Here is a 14,020-nt window from a genome sequence, read left to right as displayed (position 1 = left end):
AGTACAGCTGTCCAATCCCACACAGTAAACAGGCAAGCCGCAGCAAGATCACCGCCTCCTCAGCTCACTGCAGTCATGAGATAGTAATCATGGACCAACCATGCTCCTGTGCCCGGTAAGGGGAGGAGATGGCGCTGCAGCCTGCTCCCGTGCACAGAAACCATCAGGAAGGTAGCCAGAGACAAAAGAGCCCAAGGTGTAGGCCCCAACTCTGCTGCCCACTAGCCTGTGATCTTGCCTGCCGACCACCGAGAGCGCTGGTGAGGAGCAGAAGCAACATCTTGGTCCCCAGAGAGCAGTAGCAGACTGTGTGCAGAAATGGCCAAAATATTCCCTTCCTTGTACCCATGCATCTTTGCGAGGTGACCGGATGCTCTCCCACCAAGAGCTGGGGGTCTCTCCCTCCTCCCTGCATGCCTTCCACCCTCTGGGAAACCTTCCAGGCCTCAGGTGACCTGTCTTCCCTGCGGCTGCCTGCAGAACCCAGCAGAAGAGCCTACACTGCCAACTGCAGAAGCACAACCTAAATTCTACTAGTTTCAGTGCGCTAAATACTTGGGGTGACAGCTAGCAAAAACTGAGTGCTAGAATGATACTTAGCGTAACAGAACGACTACAATTATGGCTTCGCTCTTGTTCAGCAATTCTTACGGTCATTATCGACTGTCCCTTCGCTATGAGGTAATTCCCATGAGCACTCACTCATGCCATCATTTCACCCTTCAGGAAAGCTCTCCTGTGACCCCACCACCCTCAACACCATGCTGTGTCTTCATGACTTGCAGCAAAGCTCCTCAAAGACCTGTGGATGCTCCTTACAGCCACCTCTTTTATTCTCTTGCCATCAACCTCACTGGAACTACCTGTCAAAGCCCCAGTCACAGTCATGATACTGAATCCCATGTTTAAGTGTCAGTTGTCAGGTGACTTGAGCCAGCATCGCCTGTCACCACTGCTCCCTCTGCCCCTCCTCAACACTTCTCATACTCGGCTTCTGGGACTCCTACCACCCATCCCGAATCTCACCTGGCCTCATGGCTTTCAGTGCCATCTTTATGTCAGCATTTTAAAACTCAACAGCCTTATTCACCTCCAAGGCATGACCCTATGCACTCTCACTCTTCAGCCACTCTGGCCTCATGGATTTCCTCTACACAAGCCAGCCAGTCACTTCCCTCCAGTCCTCTGCCCACCGGCTCTCCCTTCTCCTAGAGCACTCTGGCACAGCTATCTGCAACACACTCTGCTTCCATCCTTACTGTACACCCACCCTTTCCAGCCTATGTAAAGCCCAATCTGGATGCCTTATGCCCTGTCCTCCCTGCCTTCTCCACATGACATCACCATCAGAGAGACTATCTGATGTGTTTGTATACAAACTACAAACTCCAGAGGGCAGCAATGCTTACCTTTTCATTAATAATCTCCCTGTGCCTAGAACAGTGCCCCAAACAGGACCCACTCAATGGACGTTTGCTGAATGAATCAATCAGTGAATAAACAAACATGGAAACAATGGGATTCTTTTAATTCCTGAGCCATTGAAAAACTCTGAAAGCCTCCACAGTCAACCGTTCTCCAAGCCTTCCCTCGTCTGCCTCAGAGCTATTTGGACAGGTGAAGGCCAGAATTTGTGTGTGGCAGGTGGACACTGAGGCTCTCTTCAAGATTCTTCAACCTTCTGAGACAGAGGAATGACCTGCTTCTAATTTCCAGCGCAACAGTGACTGCAGACAATACTCAAACCCAAATGCCCTGGAAGTCAAGGATGGGCAAACTGCCTGGAACCTCAAAGCCTACCAGCCACCTTTTGTCCAGGATCCTTGTTTATGGCCTGCAAACAAAGAATAGATTTCATATTTTTAAGTGGTTTAATCTATAATGGTTATATAAGTACATAATAGTTGTGTTTCCATTTCTTCTAGAATATTCTTACTGATCCTCAAAACAGATGAACTGTCTGGGGGCAAAGTTCTCAGCTACAGCCTATAAGGTCCCACATTGGCATTTCAGGAGGAAGTGACTTCCGAGCTCAAATGCTTTACAACCAGGTCCTGAAAAATAATTTGAAAGGCAATTAGATACAAAGTGGCCACTGGCCATTACTATTCTGGAAAAAGAATGGTGACGCCCTCTATACAGCTGGAAAAAACAGTCAAACACGGAAATGTACTTTACGCATGTTCCCAGGGTAAAACATATCTGAAAGCCAACAGCTAAGGGACAGACATTGTTCTAAATTTGGAGGTATCTGATGACAGAGCCAAGTTTCCTTCCCTTTTCTTACCCACACCCAAAACAGCACCCCACGCTTCTCATGAGAAAAATTCCTTCACACTGATGGCTTTCATTTCCCACATCTGATCTTTTGCTTAATAAAAATCCAATTTATGGAAGCTTGAGTTGTATTGTCAACCACGTACAAATGGACGCCCACAGTTTGCACAAATCTTCTGGTACTATGCCTGGCACACAGGAAGCCGTTGGCATTACCCAATTTTATACCCCAATATATTATCATGTCATCACAGTTACATACCTTACTGTATCATATGCACATGGTAGTGATAGATACCATGTAATGTATGTACAGTGCTTTAAATGTATTTATTCTACATGCAAAATGTGACATAATACACACAATATGTCATGTGCTTTATGCTACATGCATATATCACTGCTACACTGCTTCCCTAACAGAGGAGACCCAAAGCTACACACCCACTGTAGGACTTTGCTTCTCTAAGCCTCAATTCCTTCACTGATAAAACTGGGGAATCATTTTAGAAGATTTTTTTTTTTGATCTTTCTAGCTCAAGCCATCTGTGATTCTAAAACCATGTTAAATAACATTTTGTTTTAAAAACTATCCCTCCCCCTCAACCTATTTATGGTGACATCAAACACGATTCTGACCCTTGCTGATGATCAGGCTTAGACACATCCTTGCCCACCATGGTTACCATGGTTACTAATGCCGATTGAGACATGCTGGTCCAAACTACTCTCCTAGCAAACTGTTGAATAGCCTAATGCTCCACTGTTATTAAAATAACCAGTTGGGAAAATGGTACTGAGTCAGTCCTCAACAATAACAGCAAAGAAGAGCTGGGTTGTCCACCTTGCAGCCTAACAGCCAGCCTTACACTAACACTGCTAGTACACTGTGAACGCACTCTATCTTTCACTTGAGGAAATAAATATTTAAGAATCATTGCTTCTGCTGGGTGCTGGTGGCTATGTCTGTAATCCTAGCTACATGGGAGGCAGAGATCAGGAAGATTGCGGTTGGAAACCAGCCTGGGCAAATAGTTGGTAAGAACCCATCTCAAAAAAACCCAACACAAAAAAAGGGCTGGTGGAGTGGCTCAAGTGGTAGATCACCTGCATAGCAAGTATGAGGCCATGAGTTCAAACCCCAGTACTGAAAAAATATATATATATCATTGCTTTCTGGGAGAATAAAACAAAAAGTTGTGATGACAAATTCATACCCTCAAATACAGTCTCATGTATCTTTTGATGAAACTCAGCACTGGAAAGTGACTGAGTCAAGCCCAAAGCAAAAGAACTCTGAGAAATTAAATTTTTACAATAAAAACAGATTCTCTGCACCTAATGGCTTTTGGACTTCCCACACCCACTCCTTGAGCCCATACCATGAGAGAACTCATCACTATGGCATTAGCAAGTGTAATTCAGCTTTGATAAGAAGAATAACTCAAACCTGGCAATATCAAATGCTGCTGTTATAGCTAATTTCTGCATTTATGTATCACTCATGTTTCCTTTTTTAAAATGACATGGCAAGATCCTTACAGCTATTTCTAAGTTCCTGGCTTGGGAATCCTATGTTGGGAACTCATCCTCAGGAAATCGTCCAGTAGAATCAAAGAACTACAGTCATGAAGTGCCTTAATATTGCCTCACCTGCAATAGCAAAAGGCAGAACTAATGTCAACATTCAACAGCAGGTGAATGATTTTAAATTGTGGAGCATTAACAAGACGGAAGGTCACAGTCATCTACAGTAGCTATGAAGGCCACGCAGAAACTCAGAATTAAGAAAACAGTTACTTGCATGTGCTTGTGACTGTATTCATGCAGTAGTTCGGGAGTAATGACGACCAAGTGTGCTTACGCTCTCTGTCTTACGTCATTTAGGTCTCCACACTGAACATTCATTTCTTCTATGCATTTTGTCAGTTTGTCCCATTTTTCTCTTTAATAATGTAATATTCACAGCTGGGGAGGTGGCTCAGTGGTGGCATACTTGCCTAGTATGCACAAAGCTCTGGGTTCCATTCCCAGCATCAGAAAAAAAAAAAATCTAACATAATTTCATCTAAAATAAAATGTAACTTCTCTGTATTTGACTCTTTTAGGTAAAAGAGTAGTAACAATAATACAGTCACCGGACATTTGGCACACCCACACGCTGTTCTAAGCACTTTCCATGTATACCCCTTGATCCTTATACTATCATGTGCAGTAGTGCTACTTCAGATGAAGCCCAGAGGTTAAGAAATCTGCCCAAGATCAGCCAACTGACAGTGGGAAGACAAGGATTCAACCCTGGCACACAGGCTCCAAAGTTTATGCTCCTAACCACTGTGTAACTTCAGGGGAAAAAACACTACCACCTTCTAACACGATAGCACCCAGTACAGGAAAATGGACTGTACTGTGGACTTCAACATTCTGATTAGCTAAGAATAACTTACCCATGGATACTCTTGCAGTAGCTGTTTTCAAAGGCAGTCAACACCACCAGAAAGCACTGCTGTGACCTCCAAGCTTAGCTGAACTGAGGCTTTCTCACTGGTGCTAAGCATGCCAGGAGCCTGCAGATGTGAACAGCAGTGACGAGAGCTGATGGGCACCGATTCACAGACCTCAAGGGGACCTTGAAGACTGTCTTCACTTAAACTGACAGAAGGAAAAGGATAGAGAATTATGCAAACTCACCTAGCCATTGGGAATGGCAAAGAGCCAGACCTGTGGTCCATGTCCAGAGACCTAGTGAATCCAGGGTCTTTTCTCTATTCAGTATAGCAACAAGCATTGTTGGCAAGCAGTAAGCATTCATTAGATGCTTACCTATGCTAAGAGTCACATCCCCTTTACAGGAATCATCTCACTTAGTTCTCACAATGGTCCTTTGAAGCAGGCATTATTGTTACTCTCACTTAGAGACCAGGAAACAAGGCCTGGAAATATGAAGCACTTTGTCTTGATTTACTTAGCTGGAGCGCACTGGACGGGTGGTCAAGTCCTGGACTCTTGTGTGTTCTGGATGGATATTTACTACCTGACATGTGAGCATTCTGCTGCCCAGAGGCTTCTTCACTACTGAGAGAACAAAGGCAAGCCTAAACACCTCTGCTGGCTGAAACCCAAATGTGAATTTGCTCCTACAGCGGAGGCACTGGGCAGGCAGAGCTAAGACAGATCCTCCCCAGCCCAGCCTCTACCTGCCAGTCTCCTTCTCAGAATAGCAAACTTCCAGCTCAGCCAAGCTGTGGGCTGCAGCTTTTTATAGTCAGCCCTTCCACTGAGGGTGTTAATTTCATTTGCTGACACCCACACTGTGTACAAACATGCAAATCGTTAACATTTCCATTTACCCGGCTGGTGTGGCCCCAAGCTGCTGGGATTTCTGACAGAGATAACAATTCAATTGCAATTACTACAGTAATTTTTAATTCCCAAGGAAAGTTCTGCCCCTGTGTTGTACTTCCCCGAGTCAAAATGAACACTGTAAACAACCAACCCTTCAAATTCTTTCTGAGAAAGGAGGAGAAAAAGCAAGCCTGTCCACCTGCTTACTGGGAGGCAGGACCACAGGCCTATTTCAAGGAAGTTCCATGAAGCTCTAAATTCTCAAGCTTCCCCAGGAGTCTGGGTCAATGAATCAACAACTAAATGTTGACTCTTCACTACTGAAGGCCTTCTGTGAAACAATCTTCCACAACAGGAAGCTGTGAATTCAGAATTCCCAGCTGTAGGATAGAGGAAGGAGTCCCTACTTTTGTTCCCCAGACCTTTCCAAGTCCCACTGAGCTGCAGCCAGCAGTGTAGCTACCACTTGTGAACCCACGTGGGCCAGGCACTACTGGGCCCTACCTTCCCACACAAGCCTACATTTCTAACCTGTGTGCACTTGCTAACCTTGGGACACTACTATGAGGGAGCATTCCCAGGGCACAGGGGCTACCTGGCAGGCAGTCCTCAGGTAGTTTACACTCAGGTGTTAAGCAGATTAAAAGAAAATACCCATGAGCTTGAAGGAAATAGAAAACATAAGAGGCCACTGTAGACCAGGGTGGTGAGGGAGTGTGGCCTGAAGGACCTCAGGGTTTAAGGTCAGACAGCAAGTCCAGGCAGGACTCGAAATCACACTGAACCTCAGCCTCCTTCTGCTTTTTCCTGATAGGGAACTGTTAAAACTCATGATGGTGATGCAAATGAGTCAAATTATCAATCATGGAAAGCACCCATTACAATAAAAACATTTTTCTTGTGCTTTGGGTCCTGGGACATATTGAAAAACAAACAGAACATAACTCAAGAGTATGATACTGGGCCTGTCGCTGGGTACATGTCCTATGCTGTCTGAAATCATTAACAAGAGATTTGTCTCACAGGCACAGAACACTCTGCAGGGCAACGGCACACAGGTAGTCAGAGCCAGCTATAACTCAGCAGTAGAGCATTTCCCTTACATGAGTGAGGTTCTGCGCTCAACCCCTAGCACTGCAAAAATAAATAAAGCATAACAAGCATCATATAACTATTACCTGTTTTTATTTATTTATTAATTTTTTTGGTGGTACTGGGGTTGAACTCAGGGCCTTGTGCTAGCTAGGCAGGTGCTCTACCACTTGAACCACACTCCCCAGCCTTCTAATACTTGTCAAACTTATCCAAGGGCCCCCACTTAACTACACATGTATCATTTTGCTGAACCATGTTATAGTATTATAGACAGTAAAACTCTTCAGCCCTAAGCACTTCAGCTTGACTATTCCCCTCTCCCCTCAACACACACATGCAAACTCATTCTTGGGACTGCGGATGTACCTCAGTGCTAGAGTGCTCGCCTAGTAGGTGTACCATGTGCAAGGCCCTGGATTTCACCCCCAGCATAGGAAGAAAGGGAGAGAGAGGAAGAAAGGAAGGAAAGAAGGAGAAAGACGAAAGAAGGAAACGAAAGAGGGAAGAAAGAAGAAAAGAAAGATGGAAAGACAGAAAGAGAAAGAAGGAAGGAAGGAAGGAAGGAAGGGAGGAAGCAAGCAAGGAAGGAAGGAGAGGGAACCGGGGAGCGAAGGGAGAGGAGGAGGAAAGGGAAGGGAAGGGAAGGAAGGACAAGAGAAGAAACAGTAGGGCTGGGAGTGAGCTTAGGGCATATTCAGCATGCTGCAGGCCCTGGATTCAAGAAAGAAAAGGAAAAAGAGCAGTTTCATTAGGATAGCAGACTTCCCCAACTGTCTTTGATGATCACTTTGTTAAATCAGGATCCAATCAAAGATCAGTAAGCAGTACTTTTTCTCAAAGTAACACATTATACAAAATGAATGACTAGGTAGGGTCGGAAAGGCTGAACTTGACAGCAAATTAACACCCCACCCACTTTCCCCTTTTAAAGAGGAAAAGAAATTCTGTAACTTGACCACATACAGCAACTACTGTTAATGTTTTCAGGCATTTCATTCCAAGTTACTTTTTCATTTCATGAACACACAGCCATCCACGTATTTACAAAGAACTGTCTTGCAGATCAAATGTTACTGCCACTGTCTTTGGCAGAGCGGTGAGACCTGGTGAGGTCCTACAGGTGCCACCTCTGACACCCCTGCCAGATACCTGTCTACTAGCAGAAAAAGTGTCTCAGATTGAACTGTACTGGGCCCTGCCCTGGGCCACCGTGAAAGAAAGCCCTGCCTGTCACGGTCCAGATGCAACCAGGCACTGCTCTGGGTCCTGCTGCCTTCCTTCTCTGAGCTGACACTCGAGGGAGTCCCTGTCAGGCAGAAGTGCTAAGAGGCTGCTGCCCAGCATCAAAATGTCTGGAACAGATGAACATGAGGATTTTACAAAAGTGCTCTGAACTCTTCAGAAGAAAGCTAGTATGTTTAAAAGCTTTTAATAGTATTTTCTAAATCAAGATATCACAAAAAGATTCAAACTCATGGATATCGAAACTTTGACTTGGAACAGATCTTAAAAACAGAAAGATTTCAACAAACAGACGCATGTGGCACTGAGTAAGACATTCCAAGCTGAAGTGAATTCTCAGCCACGCCAAGCCATCATAATGAGATGTGAACTTCATCCCTTAGAATTGTATGTCACTTCTCAATAAACCACACTGGATGGTAGAGTCTTCTGATCTGGAAGGTGGTTCCCCACATTGGTCCAGCTCATGATCCAGCTCTGATGTGAGTGAGGTCTCCCAATCAGAAGGCAGCCCCTACTTCATATGGAAACACAGCCCAGGGCTTTCTTACCTTGTCTCCAGTGGCACAGATGGCTTCGTCTGGAGGGCTTCTGCTTTTCAACAGCATTGCCCATGCTAAGCCGGAGGATCACAGGGCCCTTCTAAGTCCAGGTGTGTTTGCTGAACATTAAACAAGCACTGAGGCACTGGCTCCGGAGGGAATTCATCTCTGGGACACCCCAATCACCCAGCACTGGAGCCCAGCACACCCTCCCAAGGGAAACTGGAGGACTTCTACTCTGAAAGGTCTCTGCCTCCTGCCTTTCAAACTCGGGTCACTGGGAGGAAACCAGAAGAAAAGGCTTGTTATCGCCCTGCCCTACCGGTGGCTCACAGTAATCATCTATATTAAGCAGCTCTTTCCTCACCCCCTTTGACACTATTACTCATCTGCACAGCAGCCTCAGAGAATGGCCTGCATTCCCCAACACTCACTGCTGCTTGTCCCTGGGGGAGAAGTGGGGAATCGGGTGATCCAGAAGCTGAGAGTCACAATGGGCTAATTCTGGGGTGTGCCACAAAAAAACTTCTCACACAAACCCATATGTCATATCTTCCGACTTGAAGGCCTTGCTCTGGGACCTGTGTGCACCATGTGGTGACACACCAGTTGATACTGTACCTCTGAGGAAAAGCAAAATATCAAAACACAGGCTCCATCTTAGTTTTTAAAGAGAAGAACACAAGCACCAACGAAGCGAAGCATTTGCAACTTCAAGGTCCTAATCTGCACTCCACTTTGAGAGCCATTTTGCTGGGGCGTTCCACCATTAAACTCTGAACTAGGGGTTTGCTGGAAGAAAACAAGAGCATGAAGTCAGATCTCACTGGTAAGAAGGAGAAAAGGACAAGATCTGATTTATTGGAGTTAGCAAAGCTCCTAACGAATCCCCTGAACATCAGAGTGAGAAATGCGGCTTTGGGGCCCAAGCACCTGAGCTCCAATCCCAGTGTCAGTTCCACTACTGTCTTTGCCAATGAGCTCAGCAGCCTCAGTTTCCTCATAGCAGCAGTCCTGCCTCCTCGGCTGTTATGAGAGCAGCTAAAAGAAAAGCAGTACTTGGCAAGCTGTCTGGCACTTAGGAAGGCCTTGGGAAAACATTTACCACCCTCATTTTATAATCTTGGCCTGCAGTGCTGCATTAGCTCACATAAGACACTTCTGGATTCAGTTTAGCCAAAGGCACCAAAGTAAATTTTGTACTGTAGAATTGGGTGGTACAATATGGGAGTAAATTACAGTACTGAAGGAAAATTTGAAGACAATATTCAGAAAAAGCCCACAGAAGCCAGGCTCCGGTGGCTCATGCCTGTAATCCTAGCTACTAAGGAGGCAGAGATCAGGAGGATTAAGGTTCGAGGCCAGCCGGGGCAAATGAGACCGTATCTCACAAAAACACTCATCACAAAAAAGAGCTGGTGGAGTGGCTCAAGGTGAAGGCCCTGAGTTCAAGTCCTAACACTGTGAAAGAAAGAAAGGAAGAAAGGAAGCAGAAAAAAAGGAAGGAAGAAAGAAAAAGCCCACAGAACCAGAGACTGGGCTTAAAAGAATCTTTATGCTCTGTTACAACTTCAGTGACAGTGTGGGCGCAGCAGCCAGAGTTCTGAAGGAGGAGAAATGCCCTTGCCATTCATACACAACAGGTGAAGCCAAGCAGAGACCTGGACGACACTGTAAGGGTTCACATTTTCCTCTACCAATATTTCTTTTTTGGCAGGACTGGGGTTTGAACTCAGGGCCTTGCACTTGGTAGGCAGGTGCTCCACCACTTGAGTCACGCCTCCAGCCCTAGAAATCTTTTTGGAATCTCATAGCCTAAGATTCCAAACTTGGCAAAGCAAATCCCACGTCTGTTTCACCTCTCCAATGACATAGCAGGAAAAGAGCAAGCTGAAAGGCTCCTTTTCCCTCACTGAAACACAGAGCTTCCCCCACACTGGAAAAAACAGGGGCAGAACCCCCACAGGGAATCCGTCAGCCTGCCCACCCCCCCACCCCCCTACCCCAGAGGGATGCCCACTTACAGCCCACCAGCTGGCCAGAAAACCAATTTAAGTTCAGCCTCCCCAACCCCATAATCACCTCCACCCTTTTGACAAGTTGCAAAGAGACTTCATTTGTCTCTCTTCCATTAAACACGTAACAATTTTCCTTGGGCAAGTTTCAACACCAGATATGAAATCTGACCTGCTTCTTCCACCATCCTTTCAGTTCAGTGGCTGCTCAAAACCACCACAGATCAAAGTGACTCTGATTATAACATCTTTTTGTTAAAAGGAAGCGTTAACTTATTAACATTTGCAAATGACTTCTCATGCTGCCCAGCAGGGCAGGACCCTGACACACCATGTGTTTACCAACCTGAGGGAGGAATGGGTAGATGGCAAATGAGAATTCTCACCCCGGCCACACCCCTAGAATGGGTTAGTGTGCTTCTAATCCACTTAGAAAGCCTCCTTTCCTGGCAAGAGTCATCTTCACCTTCCCCCACCCCAAGCTTGTGCAGGACCCTCCCCTGGAGTTTCATCTGCATAAGTATTGCCCCTCTTGGTCCACAAAGCCCTTGAAATCAGCCTGTTTGTGCCTGGGCTCACAGAGCACCACATCAGTTATGGGACCTGGACTCAGGTCTGGCTCTGCCATGTCTTAGACACCACACTTCTAACTGTTCTCATGAGCACAGGTTCTGAGCAGTCTATTTACCACTGAGCCTTCCAAGGAAATGGGAACTCCCTTGAGAGCACAGCTTTTAATAAGGACTCTGCTGTTCCACTGCGTCTCAGGCAGCCGTGGCTCCCATGATTCACATCTGAGCTCTTCAGGAGGGGAAGGGAGTGGGGGGGAAGATGAACAGAATAGCATGTTTTTAAGGACTCCTCACAAATTGCCAGCTTAGAAAAAGTCTCATTAGAATCATTCCCAAAGGTGAACATGCTCACAACCCAAGATGGCAAGCAGTCCACAGTCTTAGGGAGACAGAGGAGACATTAACAGACAGGACCTATCAAAAATGAAAAACTCATTAAACACTGTTTGAAAAAGGGAGGAGAAGACAAAGGAATGAGGATATAATGGAGGGTGAACTTGTTTAAAATACACTATATGCAAGTATGGAATCACCCCAACGAAACCCTCTTGTATTATTAATTTATGCTAATTCAAAGATATAATAAAAACTATTTTTATAAAAAAAGAAATTTATAAAATGTCATCAGCTGGGTGCAGTGGTGCACACCTGCAATCCTAGCATTCAGTCTGAGGCAGGAGGATCACAGGTTCAAGGCCAGCCTGGCTACACAGCAAGTTCCAGGCCAGCCTGAGTTACACAGTGAGACCCTGTCACGAGAAGTGGAAACTGGCTGCACAGCTATCATGATGCATTTCCAAGTCTTGCACAAATACTCAAGAAGGCTGTGGAAGTATGTGCTGATTGTAATCAGACCATATCTGACCCCAGTCATCACAGTTGCTCCTTGAGGTATGAGTGTTTCCTGGAGCTCCAAATAACTAACTCAGAACAGCAAGCCCAAGGAGACTTGCAGACCTCTAGCAAGTCTCTCTCCCACATGACAGATGCCCCAGGGAGGGACGGATCAAGGCTTCATATCTAGTGACAGGCCTAGTTCCAGCCCCCAATTCTCATCCTTGGCTAGGAAAACTTCTGCTACCCCATTTCCTCCTGAAAGAGAAGGCAGGAGGAGAGTGGGAGAGACTGGCTGTGGAGGACAGCTGGCCATTTTTTGTGTTTTTTTTTCACATATGTAAATTGTGTACAGTTATGCCACCTACTTCCTAGGGCAGTTTAAAGCTAAATAAGATGTTTAGAACGCACCGGCACACAGCAGGCACTCAGTAAAGAACAGCTCCTGTTAGTACCTACTAACTCCCAAGCCTTAGCACACATAAGGAAGGAGAATGACTGTCCCTTGCAGGGGACCCCACACCACATGAGGTCTGCTGCATCACTGTGGTGGACACCTCACTCCCCTGGAGCAGTTAAAATGTCATTTCTCTAATATTCTGACTGAGAAAGGTGACACACACTGGAAAGGTAATGCCGTGGCTTACTGAAGTTTCAAACACTTTAGGGCGAGCACACCCCTACATTCTAGAAACCACTGAATTTGGAAGAAATCTGAGTCAAAGTTCTGCAAGAATTGCTCACTTGAGGGAGATGTTACTCAGTCCAAAATGGCTCAGAAGGGAAAGAGTTGTGGATCCCTTACAGGCACGTTGGCCACCCAGGGTCAAAGCAGCAGCACTGAGCTCTGAGGTGGGGGCTCAGGCTGAGTTGAAGCCTGTGTATTTGTCCACCAGGAGGAAAAGTCTGATGCTGGTCACTTCCCTCCTGAGAAGAATACAACAATACAAGGAAGTGCCAAGCACCGTGGGAGTGTTCCCAGTGGGAGTTCCAGTTTGGTCCTGCACATGCAGTTTGTGGGTCAGTCCCATGAAGCATGGGCAGGTCTCGAGCCACTTGTCTGGGTCCTCTGCTTTGAAGCAACGTCCCCGCCTGACCTGGAGATTCGTGAGGGCAAAGGCACTTGGCGTGTAGTGTGTCACAGGAAACCAGGGCTTCTCTGCTGAGACACTTGCATGCTTAAGGCTGGCCTTGGAATGTCAGGGCTGGAGGGGCCTCAGGCGTTTGCTGAAGCAACACTAACAGCTTAAGGAGTGCTCACACACACACAAACAATCACCTGGTTACCACCTCAACCAGGCTCAGGGGAGGTGGAGGTCAAGGGAGGGTGACATTCAAAGGACAGGCAGGAGTAGAGCAAAGGGGCTAAGAACACTCTGCAGCATGTGCAAATGCCCTGTGTAGCTCAAAGCACATGAAAGGGGTAGGTAGGTGGGGGTTGGGTGGGCCAGGGCCAGGGCCTGGGCCTGTTGGGGTGCTAAGGTGCAAAACTACATGTATTCATTTTTAAAAAATTTTTTTATTTCTTTTATTCATATGTGCATACAATGTTTGGGTCATTTCTCCCCCCCTTCCCCCGCCCCCTCCTGTATTCATTTTTTTGAGAAGAGAGATTTGTAGCTTTCACCAAAGTCTTAAAAAGACTAAGAGCCACCAAGTTGTACAAATCACAACAAAATGAGGAAACTAAGGTCCAGAGATGGTCCCCAAGTGGACGGCGTTTTTCCAAGCTAGTCAGCTGCTTTGTTTTTGAAAGGGACATGTCAACAACCACAAATGCCAATCCTCACTGAGTGCTGGCACTGACCCAAACAGGGCCACGGTGTCCTGTGACCAGCAGTGACACTCGCAGAAATGCACTGTGAGTGGGCTGATTGCACTTGGCTGCAGTACAGGCGCTCAGCACCTGCCCTCAGCTCAAGGCCCCAGGGAGGTAGTTCCTGGGTCTTCAAGGACCTTGTGGTAATGCCATACACTCAAAGAGCCACCATCCAGGCGCAGCCTTGCTGCTACCAACCTCCACCTCCAAGGGAAGGTGTTCATTCAAAAGTGGGGACTGAGCCAGGAACTAAGTCCAGCCATGAGGACATAAAAGAGA

The 14,020-nt window shown here is 46.3% G+C and overlaps 1 protein-coding gene across 17 annotated transcripts in view; it reads right to left on the bottom strand.

Moving 5' to 3' along the window:
- Rapgef1 (Rap guanine nucleotide exchange factor 1) overlaps window positions 1-14,020 on the bottom strand; it is a 125,509-nt gene that overhangs the window by 93,189 nt on the left and 18,300 nt on the right. For 3 of the 17 annotated variants that reach the window (XM_020172139.2, XM_020172141.2, XM_020172148.2), the window contains exon 1: window positions 8,511-10,420. The exons of 9 other annotated variants lie outside the window; for them this stretch is intronic. In XM_020172139.2, the coding sequence (XP_020027728.2) occupies window positions 8,511-8,574 (64 nt within the window). In that variant the 5' untranslated portion in view covers window positions 8,575-10,420. Of the gene's footprint in view, window positions 1-8,510; window positions 10,422-14,020 lie in introns of those variants that run through there. 5 more of the 17 variants (XM_020172145.2, XM_074052956.1, XM_074052957.1 and 2 more) reach the window with 3 other exon arrangements.

Source organism: Castor canadensis, chromosome 13, assembly GCF_047511655.1.
Source record: "Castor canadensis chromosome 13, mCasCan1.hap1v2, whole genome shotgun sequence".
Classification (NCBI taxonomy): Eukaryota; Metazoa; Chordata; class Mammalia; order Rodentia; family Castoridae; genus Castor; species Castor canadensis.
The sequence above is the reverse complement of the archived record's forward strand: the minus strand, read 5'-3'. Positions and strand labels throughout refer to the sequence as shown.